Source organism: Pocillopora verrucosa, chromosome 10 (genome assembly GCF_036669915.1).
Source record: "Pocillopora verrucosa isolate sample1 chromosome 10, ASM3666991v2, whole genome shotgun sequence".
In the NCBI taxonomy this organism is placed as follows: domain Eukaryota; kingdom Metazoa; phylum Cnidaria; class Anthozoa; order Scleractinia; family Pocilloporidae; genus Pocillopora; species Pocillopora verrucosa.
In genome coordinates, this window is record NC_089321.1 from 4,357,437 (window position 1) to 4,377,368 (window position 19,932).

General features: G+C 37.2%; 2 protein-coding genes across 3 annotated transcripts; both read right to left on the reverse strand.

Moving 5' to 3' along the window:
* Positions 1-3,131: 3,131 nt before the first annotated feature.
* Positions 3,132-11,623, reverse strand: LOC131788115 (SWI/SNF-related matrix-associated actin-dependent regulator of chromatin subfamily E member 1). Its single transcript, XM_059105179.2, has 13 exons — positions 11,293-11,623; positions 9,646-9,695; positions 8,432-8,500; positions 7,735-7,812; positions 7,223-7,324; positions 6,390-6,419; positions 5,978-6,053; positions 5,670-5,734; positions 5,115-5,163; positions 4,555-4,665; positions 4,200-4,261; positions 3,707-3,808; positions 3,132-3,442 (listed from the first exon to the last, which is right to left on the reverse strand). The coding sequence occupies exons 1-13, from the start codon at positions 11,405-11,407 to the stop codon at positions 3,332-3,334; spliced, it is 1,020 nt and encodes a 339-aa protein (XP_058961162.1). The 5' UTR covers positions 11,408-11,623; the 3' UTR covers positions 3,132-3,331.
* A 1,664-nt stretch (positions 11,624-13,287) lies between these two features.
* Positions 13,288-18,487, reverse strand: LOC131788113 (methyltransferase-like protein 27). 2 transcript variants are annotated; one of them, XM_059105176.2, is made up of 3 exons: positions 18,176-18,487; positions 15,113-15,447; positions 13,288-14,573 (listed from the first exon to the last, which is right to left on the reverse strand). In XM_059105176.2, exons 1-3 carry the CDS (start codon positions 18,211-18,213, stop codon positions 14,347-14,349), a joined length of 600 nt encoding a protein of 199 aa, XP_058961159.1. In that variant the 5' UTR covers positions 18,214-18,487; the 3' UTR covers positions 13,288-14,346. The 2 variants fall into 2 exon arrangements, with proteins under 2 accessions (XP_058961159.1, XP_058961160.1); XM_059105177.2 differs by lacking the exon at positions 18,176-18,487 and adding an exon at positions 17,139-17,625.
* Between the last annotated feature and the right edge of the window lie 1,445 nt (positions 18,488-19,932).

The window sequence follows — 19,932 nt, forward strand, 5'->3', positions numbered from 1 at the left end:
TTTTGATGTCACATGTGATCTACTACCACAAAGACACATGGAAACATGGAACACTGAATTTTTTTTCAGTGATATCATATTTGTTTTTGTTGATGGAACAAAGCATTCTTTCAAAAAGAACTCCTTCATAATTCTTATTATTTTTTTTTAATTTCAATTGTGCAAATATTGAAATCAATCCTACGGTAACAACATCAAAAATAAATGAATAAATAATAGCAAATCTTCAAGCCAAGTCATCAAACATGAAACTAGTATGCATTAATTAAGTCTCAGAATCATCAGCCTTTTCTGGGTCATAGAATGTCTTGTTTAGTCAATTAAATTTTATTTTTACAGTATGATAGCAAAACAATCTTATTCACAAATTGTCTTTTGTTTCTTTTCAAACTGTTAATCTTTTATGCTCATTTAGTTACTCTGTTTAAGTACTATACTGTTGTTTCTATCTTTGCTTGATCATAATTTACGACATGAGAATTATCATGTCTACTCATTTTCCGCCAGAAGTTTGCTAGTTTATTATAGTTTTGTCTCTTTAAATTCGATTGTTTCTTTTTAGCCTTATCTAAGTTAGATTCTATCTTTAATTATCGTATTTCAGTTCAAACCTACAACTTAACTTTTTTCTACTGTTACTGCGACTACGGCCAACAATCTTTGATCATTGCTATCTTCTTGACCCTTCATGTCAAACACTACCAATTAATCTAGACCTTTGAACTTTGATCTGTCATTGAATCAGTCTAAATCTTCCAAGTGGAGTTTGAATTATTGTCACCTCACACCATACCAACCCTGTAGTTTTTGAAGATTTGAATGAGCTTCAACCTCTAGAATCTTCACATTTACAATGCAAACTCTCTGGAGGACAAATATAACCTTTGAACTTTTTAATTCTTTTTCCTTGCGGAAAATTACAGACCCTCAACCTGCTTCCAAATTGAAAATTTTCTATAAATGAAGCCATAAACTACATGTTTTTGATCAAAAGATGTCTTCCATTCATACTCTTATATTGTGGAAGTAAAACAGTTTGAAAATCTTTGAGCCTAGATCTTTAGATCTGGTTTCCAAAAGTAATTGAACAGTTTTAGCCTTGAAACACAGTCATCAACTATTTTTGTCTCTCTCATTTTATATCTATCTGTTCACCACATTTATCAGATATCAGGATATTGGCAACAAAAAGAAAATTTACACTCAATGTCTAGGAAAAAAAGGTTGATATGTATGAAGGACTAAAGAAAAGGTGTGACAGGTCTCATGGAGTTGGGAACACATGTGCTAATATTGTATTAGCTATGCTCAAGGCAAACTTTCAGACTATAAGAACCACATTTTGCAACACAAGTTATAAAAAAACCAGTAAGTCACTATGTTTTAAAGGGAATGTTAAAAGGGTATGTTTTGCTGTGATAAAGCTCCAAATAAAATGGTAAATAAACAGGATACCTGTAATTCAATTAGTTTTTCTTTAGAAAAGTCTCAATTTTTTTTTGTTTTTCCCGGCTTTGTTACCTTTTGCAGATTTCAATGAATGTTTCAATTTTTTTAACCTATAATTTGCATGACAATGCTTGATTCTTATTTTCTAGTTTGAAAACATTTTGTGGTTAAAATCAAAATTTTGGAGCTCTGGCCCAGTTGCATGCTTGCATGACTGTTCAGACTGTTTCAATGCATTTCTTCAATTTTAATTTTCTAGGGTTTTTACAAAATACATGTGAAAGTATCTGCGTATCTCGTACCACACAGCTGGTAAAACTATTCCACTTTTCAATTTACTATTACGATATAAAATATTTCTCAATTACTTTATGGCCTTTGGTATCTTAGCCATTTTACGCCACCATAGGGAAATTATAAATATCTCATGATGGCATGTTATTTCTTGATGTACTGCATTCTATTTTCTGCGTACCACTGGCTATTTTCTGCGCACCACTGGCAAGAGAGATACTTCTTCGCCATCAAACAATAAATTTCAGGCATGTAAAGCTAAAGAGAACATCTCGGCTAAATTACGTCAAAATATCGGGCAAGAAAGTCTCCTCATTGCTGCCTTAAGCACTCTATTCAAACCGCGCGTATTTGATCTTATTCTTGAACAAATACAAAGTTCATGCATGTTTCATCTATGATACACGCATTTTTTATGTCAAAGCATGAATCTGAGAGCGAACTGTTTACCGCTTACCTCTAGAAAAGTGAACGCTTCTTGCCAGATTTGTCGTCCTTCCCTCGTTGTTTATCTGTTTCAATATTCCCGCCAATCCTTTGAGGTGGCGCCAATTGTCTTCTTTTTAAAAGACAGGACTGTCTCCGTAATGAATCATGGGGTTACACGGAAATGCTGCCTGATGCTTAACTAATTAAGTGAAAAGTGGTAATAAAATGAAAAAAAAAAGGATGAAAAAATAATTAAGAAAGAGGGAAAGACCGTCCTACGGCCTGCTTTTGCAGGTGAGCCGCACTTGTGAGTTGCAAGGTCGTCATGGAAACAACTGATAGTACCCAGGACTTGCGCAGGGAGGTGAAAAATCCCGGATGTAAACTCGCGCATGTCAGAGTGCAAAAAACAATATCGGCGGGAAATTTCAGATGGTTTGGATACTACCAGCTCGATTACATCGTCGCCTCGTCGCCAAATGTAAATTTGCCATTGGTACTTGTGTTTTGTATCTAAACGAATCACGGCTCGAGTTTGCCCCTCAGAAAACAGAGCAAGTTTTTTTCATTTTGTGTTTTTCAGGGGAGCAAAGGGAAGACACGGCTTACAGAGCGCAAGGAGCTCTATTTTTTTTTTTTTGGGGGGGGGGGGGGAGATAAGGGAATTGTCGCTTCAAGCTGTATGGAAACCAGGATAAGCTCCGGCTGTGTAGGCCATTAGGCTCGAGTACAGATTGACCTTTAAAGAACGTGATAACCACATTAACATATCTTCAAGGAGTCAACTTCGGACCAAGAGTTGAGGGGCAAGGGCTACTTCGCATGTATTCCTCCTGAACGACTGTGGTTTTCAGGGTCTCGAACAAAGTATGCAATTTTTTACTATTTAACCTCTTGGAAAGGGTCTCCGTAAGAAGCAGAAGCCGTGAACAGGGTGTTTAAGGGACGCAGTCTTCATGCGTGGTACAAACAGTCTTTATTTTTTACTCTACTTATCAATATTCTGTGTCTGCCTAAGAATAAATGCCACAGTTCGTACATTTATTGACAAACCCCTCCCCCCTACAACTTTCCTTTGGATGAACCAACTCCAAAACATAAAATACAAAAGAAAATCGGGTAGGTGTAATTTTACAGTTGGACAGACGTATTAATTTCGTCAAGATGTGGATGGTTTAGGGTCCTCTGGGGGCAAACTTATATCGGTGCCTTTGCCTTTTTTCAGCTCCACCACGCCGGTTGTCTCCCCTTCATTAAGAGGTTCGCAAAGCTGCAAGAAACATAAACATTCGATCACTTCTTTGGAAAAGATGTTTGCCACAATTAATTTTCCAATACTATCCCTATCTGAAGCACAGGTTCTATAACGCTTTGACAAGCGAAAAATTCTCTTTCGATATGGTAACCCGTCAATTCACTCAAACAAGAAGTGAACTCGTCCACACTTTAGAAGCTAGTTCGAAAAGAAGGACACATGTTGTAAACGCTTTAAGAACAAACTAAACAACAACAAAAAAAATACCAGCTTCTTTACCTTCTTAAGGGCGTCGTTAAATTTTTCGCTGTCATCAATAAACTTTCGTTTTTTACCCTCAAACTTTTCTTCGATTTGCTGCAACTCACTTTCCAGCTTTTTCTACTCAAGAGATAACACAAGAAACAGGTTGGAATTAAATTTTAATCACCCTGAGAGAATCGTTATTAGAAAAATAAGTTAGCCAAGGTACCGTAACCAGAAAAATACTAAGACTTGAGGCACACTTTGCTTTAAAGTGAGATAATGTTTAACTAATATTGCATCGGAGGAGGAGAAGATGCAAAAAGAACACAATTTCCAATAGTTTACCATTTTAGATTTTTTTTCATGCTTGGCAAAAGGCTTATCGATAGCATTATAAAACATACAAACTATTGTACATAAAAAAGAAAAAGTACAGCGCGTGCCAAATGAAATAGTTGTTTCGTCCACACAATCTCTAGAATTGTTATGTGAGGCCTTTGTATTCAGCAAAGAGCAAACGACTTACCTGATGGGCTATGAGGGACTGGACTTGACGCTTGAGGACTCCCAGACGGGACTTGGTCACAACTAAAGTAATAAACAGGACAACAATTGAGGAATACGTCTTAGAGACAATGGTGTGAAAGTGTTGAGACACTCCACAACTGATATCATTGACCACCATAGGTGTCAACAACACAAAATACGAAATATGAAAAAAATTATCAGATCAGACAAAAAAACTCAAAGGCCCAATACAGTTGATAAGTCAACCTAAAATTTTATAAAAAAGTTGCAAACAGCCAAATATTAAAAACAAAAAAAGACAAAGTCTAAGCATTTCTTCCTTTTTTTTTTTTTTTTTTTTTTGGCAATCTGACCTGTTCGTACATCCCTGACCACTGTGTCGCTGAATATTTCTGACATCAACTTATGATTTCGATGAAAACGAGCTGCGGATATGTGTTTGACAGAGAAGGCGTCATCTTCATCTGAAAACAGAGAGAGGTAAAGGTGAAGTCTCTCAACAGCGAACAGACCATGTTCCTTTGCCAAGATGGAGCCTGTCTCAGCTTTCTCCACTTGCAACATGTCAAGAGGGGTTATTAGCTATTTTGCCTCCTTTCACCCCCCCTCAAACCCCAATGTAAAAATGAGATCATAGCCTATTACGAGTAGCTCCCTCTCCTAAAATAGTGGGGGACTGTGACAGCACTCGATTAAGGCTCCACCTTTGGAAAAGGAAAACATGTCCCCCACAATGAACACTAACAAAAGCTTGAAACTAATCTTAAAAGAAACCATTCGTAAGGAGAAACTTCGTACACAAATCCAAGGAAAGATGGAAGATAAATTTGTAAGGGTCACTTTGAATAATTTATTTTCCTACCACTTTCTTGCCCTCAAATGTGCCACAAGCATAACTGACAGTTTAACCTACCATCATCATCGTCCACAGGTTGAATGCCAAATCTTGCCTCATCCATTTTCTGACCAACAAACAAAGTTATAATAAGTTTCTAGAAGACAATTTCTTTTCAAAGCAGTAGATTATTTGTGTGTCACCACTATCCAATCAAGAAGAGCAAGTAAGAAAAGTGTAACTGCCCAGTGAGTAAATAAAATGATAGCTATGGTACATTGTGAGCTCTCTCATCAAAGAAATACAGATATCAATAATTTAAGACAAGCATGGATCAAAGAAAACAGATCTGACTTCCCACAGAGAGAATTCGCCAATGAGCCAAACAATTACTACATGTAGGAATGCCATTCACGTTAACATATGAGTCTAGCGATTGTCTACAATGTAGCTCACCAAAGAGTTCCCTGTAGCTCAGTTGTAGAGCATAAGATAAGAACTTTATTGAAGTGTCATTAATATTTAGGAGCACTACTACCATTACTATCGTGACATTTAAACACACACCCAAGTAGCCTACCACTGTAGGTATTTGATGCATGGTTGCATTTATGTCATGACAAGAGAACTTACCCCAAAAGGCATGGAACCCATCATAGCTCTCTCCATTGCTTGCTGCTCTTGAAGAGCAGCTTGTGCTGTAAGACATCACAAGATAAAGTTTACAGTAATTCATTACTTGTGTCTTTTTGTAGGTAGTTTCATTGACCTTGATTGTACATGTAACTTCATCTTTGTTTATCACAACATTAGTCTTCACTATTGAGAAAATCCTATTCAGGATGATCCTCACTTGGCCAATTCACACCAACAATAACACCATTTAACCACTTGTTATCCTGAGTTCAAACCACCTAAAAGAATATTGTATCGACAATCACCTCTTCCTTTGGCCACAATCCATGCTTGATAAGCTGGAGAGTTGTGATAGGCCTTCATTGCTTCATTATACTCTTGCTACAAGAATGAAAAAAAAAAAAGAAACACACTTTATTCAGTTGAAATAAAAAATTACTGTTACAACTTAACAGAACTGGAAAACAGTCCCTTCAAATGCAGGGGGTAGTTTGCTTGCTTTGCATTTCCATTTCTTGGTTGTTAGACACCATTGTTCTCCATTTTAAAAAAAATTTTCATCTTCTTTTTTGTTTGCTTTGCAGTTCAATTTCTTTGTTGCTTAACACCATTGTTTTCCATTTTAAAAGGACTGCCATCCTTTTTTTTATGACATGGTATCAAACAAACATCATGTTTTTTTTTCTTTTTATGAAATTACCAAAAGCCTAAAGTTACCTTTTCAACTTCATATTCATCCAAGTGTTCCTGTAAAGAACAGAAATGGTAATACCATTAGATCTTGATTACCTACTGAATTACTTAGTAACAGGGGACGAAATTGTCATTGTCATTTGTCATGAGGCCGCTGAAATTTAGCATTAGTGTTGCACTACTCCCATTTGCATTCCCATTTGTGCCGTACTATAGCATCTTATACATTACATCACTTCCAAACAACAGCCAAGATACACAGGCATTCTTTGCTCACAGTTATAACTCTCAGCTAATCTCACTAGCCACCTATTGACTGAGACCCTTGGCTAAAGGAAAAATTCAGAGAATTTTGAAAAACGGTGAGATTTCAAACTTATTCCAAAGGCCAACAAGATTTCAAAATCAGTAAAAAAGTTTGCTGATCAAAGACTCTCAAGGTACATGTACCATCCACCACCCCTCCTATTGTACCTGGACCATCTTTGACAATCATGAAATGAGAAATAGGCTAATTTTGAGCTTTTAATGAAAACTGGTGAAAGACAATTTTTGTGCTGTTGCAAGCTTGGTACAGGTGTGTTTCATTTTCTCATCAGTGGCTATAACAATTGGCTCAATCTCCCCTTTCATTCTGGGGTTTGGTCTTAAAACCTCCAAAGAAATAGAGGCAAAGTAAGAGAAGTACACTCTCCTTACCCAACTGTGCCTGGAAAGCTAGCTTACAATAAAAAGTGACTTCAGCAACTGTGTGCTGATTTCTTGTCTTTGACGCCAAACAGACTACAAAATGCCTCTGGTCCACAAGATATGCATTTATAAAGAAGAAGTGTTTGGATGAGTTGCTCACAGTGTACCTGTTTTTCCAGATCACTAAGATCTCTCCACATTTGTCCGATAATTCTTCCAATTTCCCATAATTTTGACTCTGGATTTTGGAGTTTTACTTGATCCCAAACCTACAAAGAAAAAAAAAAAAAAAAAAAAAGAAAAAACAGGAATGCTAGTCACATCGTATTCTTTGCTAAGAAATAAGTTTAAGGAAGATGAAAATAGTTTTCATATGAAGAGAAGACTCCATGAGCTAATCTTTAATAAAACATCTGCAACAGCATCTTAAGTACATGTAATAAAATATGTGTTCATTGTTCATCATGGTATAAGATAGGACATGAACTTTGTTAGTTTGTCCCCAGGATGGAGTCACTTTGGATGTTGATTGTGACATATTGACTGCTATACTGCTAGTCTTCGTCATGCAATGAGGTCAATAATTGTTTAGTAAGTGTTGTTATTTGTAGCATGTTGATTCACTACTATTGGTTAAGTACATGTCACAAATTTGATATTTACACATTTAAAAGCTCACCTTTCTACTGAACCTCATATAAGGCATCAGTGGTTTCTCTGGAGGCTTTGGTGGTTTTGGAATACGAATATCAGATGCCTGTTAAGGAACACATTTTTCATCAATGGTTTCACCAAAGCTTGTTTGTAATATGATTTGTTCATGAATAATTCAATACTAAGTTTGTCCCAAAACATTCCCTCTTCATAATTCAAGGTAATGCAGAGGTCTTGATAAATTTGAACCTTACTCTTATGTTGTTAAGTTCAGAGAAATAGACAGTGAAATTCACTGATTGTTGGCTGTAATTGAAACCCTGGCAATGCCATTAAGTTCATAGTATTACACAGAGAGCTTTAGCCCCCCTCCCCCTCCTCCATTTTTGAAAAAAGCTAAGAATGACATTAACCCTTTAACTCCCATAAATGACCAGGACAGAATTTCTCCTTACAATATCAATACAATATCAAGCAGACAAGTGATGAGAATAAAGAATAATATAAATGAGGGGATTATAAGTTGATCCAGTAGCAAATTCTCCATTTTAACATCACAAGAACTGTATGGCAGACAGTAAGGAGAATTACTAGTAAGATCTTGGTAGTGAAAGGGTTAAGAGGGTCTAAATTTATAATTTTAACTAATTTTAAGAATGTCAAACCAAGGAAAGATCAAACTATTCAAATACAACTCCAAGTTTACAACTACAGTCACCCACCTGTGAGATTAATCTCTGTGTAGCAAACCTGGGCTGTCCATAACTCATCTGTCCCCACTGGTTTTGAGCCTGGAAATTACAAAACATTTATGGGTCACTGACAAGGTTTGTTGATCAAAGTAACTGAGTTTTGGCCAAGTCCTTTTTCATTTTAATTCCATAGGACTAAGACAAAATGGGAGTCGGCAAAAAAAAACAAAACAAAACCAAATGGAGCCAGCATACAGAATTTTAAATGTACATGCTTGGTCAATTAATGGTTTGTCATGTGGCACAGACATTACTCTCAAGAGTTGCTGGATTGAATGAAAGCAAAAATGATCTGTTCATTCAAGGCATAATTTTTGAGACACTATTTCTGTTGGGAACAAAATGTTCTAAATTATGTTAACAAGCTAAAAGTGCTCCTTCTTATGAGATCACAACAGCTATTTTCATGCAGGTACAATGTATGATGGGCCCATCTTGTTTTTAAGGAAATCAGTTACAGCACAGCAGTCCCAACATTTCATCCACTTTCAGGACCAGCCATGTGATACTCAACATCTTCTAGATCTTTCCACACCAGAGATCTTAGCATTCATTTCTCCAATGCATGTCATTCATTACTTACAATATTGTTTCTGAAAATTGGCATTAAAAGAAACAATGCCACCTAGTTGATATTTTACTCTCTTCTAATCACTTATCTGTGGCAAATTTACTTGTTGATCACCCTATCATCCCAAATTGCAAATACTGTTCTGATAAGACACTCCATGTAAAGCTCGTAAGTTTGTAAGAATATCAGATAGACAGGGAATCTCCATGTAACTAGTATAAATTGTGTCTGAACATACAGATATATGTGGTAAAATATTTGGGAGGAAAACATCTTTTCCAAATAATCTGAAAGGGTTGCAGGGAAGTATCCTTAATTCTGAGAGTGTGAGAAATAGTAGATCAATGTCAGTATCTGAGCAACTGCAAAACTATACTGTACCCCTCCTCCAACTCAACCATAGTCAACTGATAACAAGTTAGGGTTAATGTTGGTTTAGGGGAGGGGTAGGTACACAGTTTGTCAGACACTGACACTGATCCAAAATAGGCATATATCAAGCATGCAAAAACCTCCCAAAAGAAACTACTGTCATTTTAATGTTTGAACCAGAGTGATTTTTACATATGACAGGGACATATGGGTCAAACCACAAAAGATTTAAGACACAAACCTGTCCCATCATTGCCTGAGGTCCAGGGTGATAGGGAGGTCGAAATCTTGCTGTAGGAAAAAGAGAGAAATTTTGCAAATAAAGAAATGTATATCCCTGTTTTTACATTCCAAGTTGAGTGAAAAATAGTAATAAGTACATGTAATAAGTCTTAAATGTAAACATGACGGGATATACAAGTTCATTATTCAGATCAAATGATTTGCATCTCTATCAACATAACAAGAACTTAATGTTGAATAAAAAACTTTTATGAATGAGTTTTGTGTGACTGCACTTAACATAATCTATTGCCTTTTGGAAAGTCTACAAACAGCAGCATGAACTAGTGCATTTTCCACAAAATTGCCAAAAACAATTATTCATTTCTTTGTTGGCAAAGTTGCAGTAAAACCCATTCTTGGTCCTGAAATGGTTCCAGAACAACGTCCACCGGAAATTACAAGGCAACATAGACATCTAATTTTAATTTGTAAAAAATTAGTGCATTAATCTACATTGCAAAGAAAAGCAAAAGTGGTTGACATGCCTCCATAAGTAGGTGGTTGACAACCCTCCACTTAACACAATAAACAGAAATCCTGAAATTTCTCTCTAATATGTTTCTTGAAAGTTTTCCTTTTCCCCTGAACAATGTTGCCTGAATTAGTAACATTTTTGTTGATACCAGGCACCATTGAAAAAGAGGGTAGGGGAAGATAAATTAAAGTTATAGAAAAAAATTCAAAAAGTTGTAGAAAGTGCCAAGACTTTTAACATTCATTGCTGTCTGTTCACATATTTCCCAGGGTCCTCCAAAAAAAGTGTTACAAAATTTATCCTTCACCCTTTTTGAGCCTCCTCAATTTCATGCCTTTGAAGAACATTACCAACCACGTACCACAAATCAGTATCACATTGAATACTGGGCCAATTAAATGGGCACTACAATTGAACTAGGCTCTGTCCTGAACCTTGTTTCCATGATTTACAGTAGTTTGGACTTCAGTAAATATCAGAAATCTGATCCCTTATCTATCAGTCATACTGCTCTTGAGAGAAGCAGCTAACTGAAATTTTCGCAACCAACAAAATGAAATAAAATGAACTCAAAATCAGTAAATTGAAAAATAGATCTGTTATTTGCAACATGAAGATTTGTCATTTTTAATCTGTAATTTGCAATATGGAATTTGTAATTTGCTGAACAAAGTTCCACAAGGAAAACTCCAGTGGCTGGAGGGATGAATTGGTCAGTTCACCACCAGTGTGGATTGAACAAGCGACATAGCAAATGATAATTACAGATGTACAATATTAATGCCAGTGATTTTTATTTCTCAAATTACAGATTTTCATTTCGCAAATTACAGATTTTTATTTCGTTTTATTTTGTTTCGTTTTGTTTAGTAAAAGTACAGTGAGCCAGAGGAAAAAATAACTCCTTAATACATCTATTATCAATATATTAACGATACAAGCACCCCTAAACCTTAAAACTGTTACACCGTACAGTGAGGAACCAACAATTTTTTAATGCGTGCATTACTGCGAAGGAGGGCTCAGATCCTGGTGAGTGTACATGTAGACCTAAACAAGACTATTGGAAGTAGGCGAAAATACTTTGGCCGAAACTATCTACACAAATTTCACGTAAAAGCCTCTTACCTGCTTGAGCCAAAGCGGCTGCCGATCCACCCTGGAAAGGCTGTGATAATGGACTCTGGTTGAACTGTCGGAAATTTTGAGCGACACGCGGCGAAGCTCCTATTGGCATAGACATGTGTCCGCTTTTGTTTTGTCTAAACTCACAGGACTCTTAGCACTAATCACCCGGCGTTTGATCAAAAATTAATTCTCTTATGATACTCCTTTTTTTTCTTCCTGTCAGACCCTACATTAAATTTTGCATAAGGGATGAAACTAGCGTCTTAGGAGTGACAATTCACTTCAGGTTCCAGTTTGACTTAAACACTCCTGTCATCCGCCATGATTTTTTCTCTTAACTTTCTTTTGAGTATGCGTTGATTGGCGGAAACCAGACTATAATTCGCGGGCTCATGGGAGTCTTTCTCTCCACCTCTGAAGGCTTTTTCTGTGCTCAGGAATGATTTATCATACCGTGTAGAAATCAAAAGGGAAACGAAAATATGAGAATTTGTACTTTCAGTACGAAAATAATGAACCTTGCATGGTTTTACTTTCGATTTAATAGATGTTTTAGGCAAATTTCGTTCCTAGCGTCTTTCCTCGAGAAAAGGAAAGGAAGAGAGAGGACACTGCGAACGAGGTTGATTTTCCAAACCTTTGTTTAAATTTGGTTCCTTTGCATGCTGAAAAGCCCGTCTAACGCGAACAGGGAGTTTTCAAGGCACCAGTACTTTCCTAGCCTGCAGTGCAGGTGTCTTCTTAGGGCGAGTTAACGCTAAGAAGCTCGCGATCGTTCATTCAACAAACCAATGCGGCCCAAGCTCCAGCTGTAAGATGATCATCTCGCAAAATAAGAGTCATGGCGAGATTACAGGAGTTTGCGTGGGAATATTTATGACAGCTCTAAGGAATATAAACACAGTTAAATCCTCAACAAAAATACCTCACCATACTTCCACGGTGTGTCGCTTGCTATCTGACCGTTTACTATGTTGAGAAGAACCCATTTTGGCGAGTCATCCATTTCTAGGTTTACTACGTACATAGGAAAAGCCTTAGGCTGCACACTCTATTTCCGAAAGCTTTCCACAGCTGGAACAGCACATACGTTCTTCCCGCCTGGCCTGTAAGTTCAGTTAAATTATATCCGAAAGTTTGCGCACCATGCCTCGTTGGGCTGCTGGAGTAAACTAGCTCGAACACCACGCACATACGGGAGGCACAAAAAGTTTGATTAGCAAAAATCTGTTATTCGGGGCGACTGTCACTCTTTTCTTAATGACCTCTTTTGAAATCAAACGTAAATCATAAAGTAATTCGTAAACGTAAATCGTAATTAGACAAAACTGCGCGAATTCGCAAGGAAGTGTTTGAACTCAGACGGACTTACGCGTCTATCAAATCGAAACTTAGCATTCCCCCGTCCACCCCCTTTCACTAGTATTTGAACTTTTGAAGATCAGTTTGTTCTAATTTCCACCTCCGCAGCCAAATTTGTGCTCAAATGTCCAACCCAAGAGGCGGATTTACAAGATAGCCAATTTGTTTGCGAAAGGCAAACTCAGCGACCGTGACTCTTTACTCAGAGTCAAAGCTTGATACCTTGAAGACCTCTTTTTCTGAGCCATTTGCTCGCGAAGTAAACTCTTTACCCTTCAACACAGGGACCGCGTATAGGGAGGGCCTGGGGAGGCCTTAGCCCCCCTACTTTTTAAAAAAAGCTTCTCCTGCTGAGCATGCTCCCATCCTTACCCATAATTGGCTGAAACTTATGCGTTCGTCTTTAGCCCCCCTCCCCCACTCAAAAATCTGATACGTCAGCCCTGAGACATCCCCCCTTTCCGCTGGAAAGACTTGTCACTCCCGGTTCAATTACCCACCCAGCCAGGCAAGCTCCAAATTCTCCATTCCCCTGAAACGGACAAAAATCAATTGCCTGTGGGTTGCCCATGAGTGGATGTTAAAGTTTTGAGTTAACCAGCACATTAAGGCTAAAAAGAGAACTGCAAGGGCTGTATTTACAAAGTTTTATTGTTTCCAAAAGCTGAATATTATTTTTATCCTACAAAACATACAGCCAAGCCATTTGTGGATGGCCCAATTGCATTCTCTTTCATAGAGAGCAAACAGTTTTAAATTATAGTTAATAAACAAGCTATTTATAACATTTAAATTTCTGATCATAATCAAAATAGTTACAATAAAGACTAATTAGACTGACTCAAAAGACCATATTCAATATTTTTACAAAGACAGATGGCCTGAACTGTGACAGTCACAAATTCTTATCAAAGAATAATTTTCCTTCTTAAATAATTTACAGTAAATTTATAAATCCTTAATACAAGCACTGCTATACCATTTATTCATTAATTTTCATGAATGTTTAGTGTTAAATTATGTTCTATCTTAAAATTTTAGATAAAAAAATCTTATGCAGCCTTTTTTTTAATGCAATATTTCTTGACAGAGTGAATGGATAAAAAACATTATATTCTCATGGTTGCCTCAAAAAAGAGTTGAAAACAGGCATAAAGGCTACAAAAAAAGATTGCCCATGTGCACTTATCTGAGTGCACACCATATAAATTTTGTGGCAAAACATTTGATTTTCAATTGAAAACTACTATAAAGAGCTTAATGTAATAGTATTTATATGATCAAATAAGTTTTGCTGGTGAATTTTTTTGCAATAAAAATATGGGTCGGGTAGTACCATTGGCCTCAAGAGTTAACATCTCCAAATAAATTTAATAATATTTTCACCATTCTCTGTAAGATGACCGCACTTGATGTTAATATTCAAAGCTGACATTATGCCAGGCTATGGATGCAAAGGTAATTTAGTGTTAACAACTAAGTTGAAAGCATAAATTGGCCACCATAAAGGATAAAAAAAGCTGACATTTCGAGCATAAGCCCTTCATCAGAGCAATTATAATTTTTTACCCTTTACTGTGGCTAATTTATGTTTTCAACTTAGTTGTTAACACTAAATTACCTGTTATACTCTCCCACCGATGCAGCACCACAGTTTCTTTAGAAACTTACCCCCTTTACAGATACAAAGTTTTAGTAATTATCAATTACCACAAAAACTAAAACATAGCTGTCTGAAGAGTTTCTTTCAGCACATTGATGATTATTGTTGTCTTTCTCTGAATCTTGGGGTTGGGAAGTAATCCCTTGTGATATTAGTTTCCATTTTCTCTTGGAGATGAAGTCTTCACATTTTAATCGGAAGCTGTTATGGGCACTGTCAAATAGTGCTGCATTCATTGTGAAGCACACAATACCACCTGAAACAGAAGCAGTTGAGAGAAAAAATAATTTTTAATAATTTCTTGATCCATTGCACCTAAGCCCAAACTTGATAATTCACACACCCCCTTAAGACTACCAGCAGTCCCTGCTTTTCAGCAAAGTCTTAATCAAAGATCTAGAGTTCCACACGGCACACTAACATCCTTTTTTTAAAGATTTTTTATTATTTGCATGACAAAACCGCAAATAAGCAGGGACTGCTCATAATCTACACTTCCTTGAAGAAATGGATGCTAACAAAATTTTTCAGCATTTTAATGGCAATTTGCTTGAACCAGTTATCACTAGTAAGAAGAGAGGGGCACTGATATAGTTTAAGCCTTACCCAATAACATGGCCCAATAACCCTGCTCAGCCGTAACATCGTATTGCTAAATGACCTTAATAGTACAGTCACTACTTTCATCCCTTAAACAATGCTAAACGTGAGGTAATTTTCCAGATTTGTTTTTCTTTTAGCTCAGCATAGATCATCCATAAACTTGATTCACTCTTGAAAACATAAAATAGCTACCTGGCTTGACAAGGCGTAACATCTCATCCATTGCATCAGGGTCCACTTCATCTGGAAAAACACCGTCTGCACAGATCATGGCATCAAACGCACCAGTGGCGCACAAGGTGGATTCTGCTTTCAGAGCAGTGTAAAGAAGGTTTCTGTAAAGTCCACTTGCTTCTGCACGATCAAGTCTCTCTTTAGACACTGTCAAGGCATCAATGTTGTTGTATCCCAAGGAACGCAGGTAAGAGGCGGTTGAACCTTGTCCTGCGCCCGCATCCAGAATACGTACTGATGTCCTCTTCTTTGGAAATGCGTCTAGCACAGCAGCATCAAAATACTCTGTGCAGCTGCAACAGATATAAAGAGTAGTATCATTTAAAAGGCATATAAAGGGATTATGTTTTTTTTTGCTAAATTCATTATCTGAGAAGCCTTTCTGCAGTAAGAGTTACTGCTACCAAAACCAATAGCAAAAGAAGGAAATGATGGTACTTTAAGAGGCTTTGAAGATTCTATGTGGTATAAATACTTTCCAGTTCTTGATACTCCATTTTTTATTCCCTCTTACTGCATGAATACCAGCCCTATCAAACACAAGGAAAGGCACTTAAAGTGGCTTTTCTAAGCCACTTGAAGTGAGCTAAGCAGAAAATTGTCACTGTCATCCCCCCCTTTTTTGAAGGGTGGGGGTGATTCATGCTACAGATTGGGCATGACTCAATAGGGCAAATGGCACTGGCATTTCAGTGCACTTAAATGGGATTTTCAGGCCATGGTGTGTCAAAGACACAAATTTTCAGTACTTTATTCATAGGCATAGTTTGCTTGTGGTTCCTTTAATAGAGCTTAACTAGCACAATCAAGGGCACAAGCTAGAGCCAGATAAACTAGCCAGGTTTAAATTTTCCTTGTCAGTAACATAGGAAGTGAAGAGAAAATGATATAGAGAATATGGTGACTGGTGTTAGTGTATAAAGGGTTGGATGAGCTCATTGGAGGGGGTCCTTGCATGAAATAAATCATGGCAGAAAAACGCTCACTGTTTCAACTTAGGTTAGTCCTAGTCAAACTTGTTGGACATTTTCATCATTTGTTTACAAAGCCTTGTTTGATATGTGTTACTCAGATTATCTGTTGTAAAAATTATTTTCAGAATAATGTTCCAAGCTCCCCTCTCCCCCTATCCCCCCTCCCCCCTTTTCCCCCGCAAAGCAATTTTGAAAACAACTGAAACGTTTCTGTGCCAATACTGCACAGGGAAGGGGAGGGAGGGGGGATTTGAAATTTTACAAACGAATGTCGAGGATGTGTGGTTTAATACCAGGGTCATAGTAATCTTATGAGTTGAGACAAAGAAGTTTCGATGAGTCCTGAAGCACCTTTCATTTCAAATCAACATACAGTACAAACCGGTACTATTAATTTCAAAACTATTATATCAGTTTCGGGCGCCTCTTGGGTGGCTAAAGGGAATCACTTGGGTCGGGCAATCGTCGATTACGTCTGTCGCTAAACACTTCTAAGTAAAATAATCGAAAAGTAGTATTCATTTCCGGTTCTTTTGTGTCAGCACGCTTCGCTTATTTCCTGTATTTAATAATTCATTCCTTGCAAGAAAGCCGGTCAAAGTGTTTACATTCGCAAAATATCACGTACGTAAATTCTCCGATTTCATCTTCAAAGGACGATAAGCAATTTTAATAATATCTGTTCTAAAGCTAGAATTGCCGATGAAACAGTCCTTGACGTTAATTTTCAGTTTAAAATATTACACGATACTTCCATTTTGAAAACAGCATCTGATCAAGAAAAGCGCGATCTTGCGCTCTACACCAAATCTGCCCTTAGCGTTCTGCAGGGGACTCTTGAAATCGTAAGATACAACGAAAAATTCGATATTAATCGACAGTTTCGCTTATCTGCTCGTAAAAATTAATACACTTAAGTATTCAACGATGCCGCAGCCCTCACCGAAACTGTAAATTTCAACCGAGTGACGTTCACTTCGCTTGGATGGGTAAAATCAATTGAAACTAACCTACGACGCTCCAGTGATCGTTTGTTCGTCATGTTAACTGACTGACGTGAAAAGTCAGCTATGGTTCACTTGACCCCAAAGAAAATGCTGTCAAATCAAAGAAGTACGCAGAGAAAAATATCAGCCGATCCTGCGTGGTATTTTTACGTTTTAAAGCTGCGACGACTCACTTTACCAATAGATAACCTGGCCAGAACGTACTCTGAGTAAACATGCATCAATAATTATTTCAGCCGTCAACGGGCGCGTGACGTCATATTTACAGCACCTGATATACTGGTGTAAAACCTCTGTCGAATCTCGTCTCTCATTTTAACTTTAAATTATTTATCCTGTGAAAAACCTGATTTTCATGTCAAGAGCAAGGCTAAAACTAAATTTAGCTGACCACTACAACTACAAATATTGCCAAAAATTTGAACCGGCACATACCATGTCGAGTTAATTTCGAGATTATATTATGTCGCTTCGCAATTTCACGGGAAGGCTGGAAAATATTCGAAAGGAATACATCGATGTTTCTAAAGGAAAAAAAAAAAACGAAGGACACTGCCAAGGTTAACTTCCTTCTTCAGCAGAAAACAAAAGCAAATCTCTGTCACTTGTCGGATGTTTCGACTCCTGACATAATCACGTGTACCGCATGAGCATTGCCATAGTGTTACTTAATGGTCACGTAGCTGTCTCGATTATATGTCAATTTCATCTGTCATTTATCGTGTATTACTTGACTTAAATCCTTAACATTTTTTTTTCAGTGGTCTTGGGCAAAAGATACCTTCACAAAAGATCAATTCAGCGATGAACTCACGTTGAAATTGCATTACAGGCGTAATCTAATTTCATGTATGTAAAAAGCGTCATGTCTTGGACCTAATTAAATGATAATAATTTGTCGCACGCGTCACGTCGACAGCTGAGCGAAAGAGAAGAATTAAGAAGATTTAGAGGATATCGGAGAAGGATATTCCTCAACCCTAAAGAATAAAACACACTAAGTATACTCTTGCCTGAAGCAACGACCCTGATCTACTTACCGGCATAATTTTGGACTTTGTAAGACTCTGGTTCCCATCTCGAATTGACACGCGACGAGAAACTCGGCAAATCGGCGATACGTTAGGACAGCTCAAGATTCGTCAGAACAAAGAACAAGAAGACTTAAAAAGAAGCTTTTTGAAACTACCTCAGTTCGGTTTTTAACATAAATATGAAAGGTTTTTCAGTCCGGCTGTGTTAAAATGAGCTTTAGTTGACGCAAAAACGGCGTCCTTTCGATAATTATGCAACTCGAGTGTTTGAATAATTCAATTATGTTGCTCACTGTCTATCCACTATGCACTAGTACTTTGTACTTTCCCAAATACGAAGTACGTCAGAATCATTATGAGCTGTGACGAGTAAGACCGTCATCCCTTGCGTACAAGAAAAAATGTATCGCACGTGCAGATTAATTATTGCCAACCGTACCAAAAAAATTATCAGCAAGTCTACGAATTACCTTAACTAAGTTAACTAATTTGTAAACACTTCTTCAAATTCAGTCGAATTTAGTGGGAATATAGACGAAAAAAACAATAGAGACCAAATATTTTTGCTTCGTTAAAAACTGCTGAGGGCAGTTGACCAAAGTTCAGTTTGCGTCATAATTGTTCAATATGTATATTTCCGTCGATCTCAGATTCCAAAATAACTTGTACAGAAAGTAGCCGGTGGGGGGTACTCCTCGAAAAAATTATGTTTCTTCCGTTTTCCTCGCCTGGCCCTAAAAATACTAACATCCAGTTTATAAACAAGGAAACTGGTTAAGACCAATATTTTTTGGGCTCGATGGGGTATTGCTCTTTGGGAAAAAAAACATGTTTTTCTTTTACTGCGCCCGGTCCCTGAAATCCTGAGATACCAGTTTATGGGGAAGGAAACTGGTCACGGCTGAAATTACCTTCTTTTATGACCATGCCGCTATATTTAGTCGAGATTAATATATTAAAAATTAACGCTGATGTATGGAATCACTTCCTAAGGCGACTGGCTTCATGTGAATGACTACACAACCCAAGTGTGAGACCAGTATTCCACTGGCTTTACTGAATATTTCACTCAGACAACTACTGTTAAGGTTTTTATTGGTTACATCTTCCGATAATTAGATTTACAAGATTCTAAGGTTCTAGCTCGTCAAAAAGAAACTATCTGCACCCGGGGACAACAACACGCCATTTGATAAGATAATCAGTATTCGGTTTCATGCTAGGTTCTAGTTAAAAAGTAACATAAATGTTCGCAGCGTTGAGTTCTTTAGGTTTGCAAGATTTGATTCTTAAGGTTCGCAAGGTTCAGTTCAGATTCGTGTTCCGTTTCTTAACAATAAATCCTAGAAATCTGGATTTATTTTCTCTTAATAAAAAGCGTAGATGAATTTTTTTTCTTCGAAGAGAACATTTTAATGTTTGAGTCAGCGAATTATTTCCAGTACTGATCCGAAGATATAATTTTTGTGCCTACCGCTTCCTACTGAAGGTAAAGCCACGTACTGTATGTCGTCGAAATGAGTGAGTGAGTGTAACAGTAAAATTCCGATCTTGACCCAATTTTGACGCGATGTTTCCTAGTGCGACATATTGTTTGTTTCGGAGTGCTACAGAAGACGATAAACATCTCTCAATAATTTTCGGAAGGCGGGTGAAAATACAAAACTTTGCTTTGCAGAAATATCTTATGAGTGTGATCGGCGCATCATGAAACTAAGAGAAAAAGATTTTTCCTTGAAAAGAGAAAATATCTTCATTTGAAT

Coding starts and splice junctions, on each gene's coding strand:
- LOC131788115 (XM_059105179.2), bottom strand. CDS start 11,407: ATGTCTATGCCAATAGGAGCTTCGCCGCGTGTCGCTCAAAATTTCCGA. Junction 5,735..5,977: donor GATTGTGGCCAAAGGAAGAG/GTGATTGTCGAT, acceptor GATGTCTTACAG/CACAAGCTGCTCTTCAAGAG. Junction 3,809..4,199: donor AGTCCCTCATAGCCCATCAG/GTAAGTCGTTTG, acceptor TCTCTTGAGTAG/AAAAAGCTGGAAAGTGAGTT.
- LOC131788113 (XM_059105176.2), bottom strand. CDS start 18,213: ATGGGAACCAGAGTCTTACAAAGTCCAAAATTATGCCG. Junction 15,448..18,175: donor CAAAGTCCAAAATTATGCCG/GTAAGTAGATCA, acceptor TATCTGTTGCAG/CTGCACAGAGTATTTTGATG. Junction 14,574..15,112: donor GTTACGCCTTGTCAAGCCAG/GTAGCTATTTTA, acceptor CTTCTGTTTCAG/GTGGTATTGTGTGCTTCACA.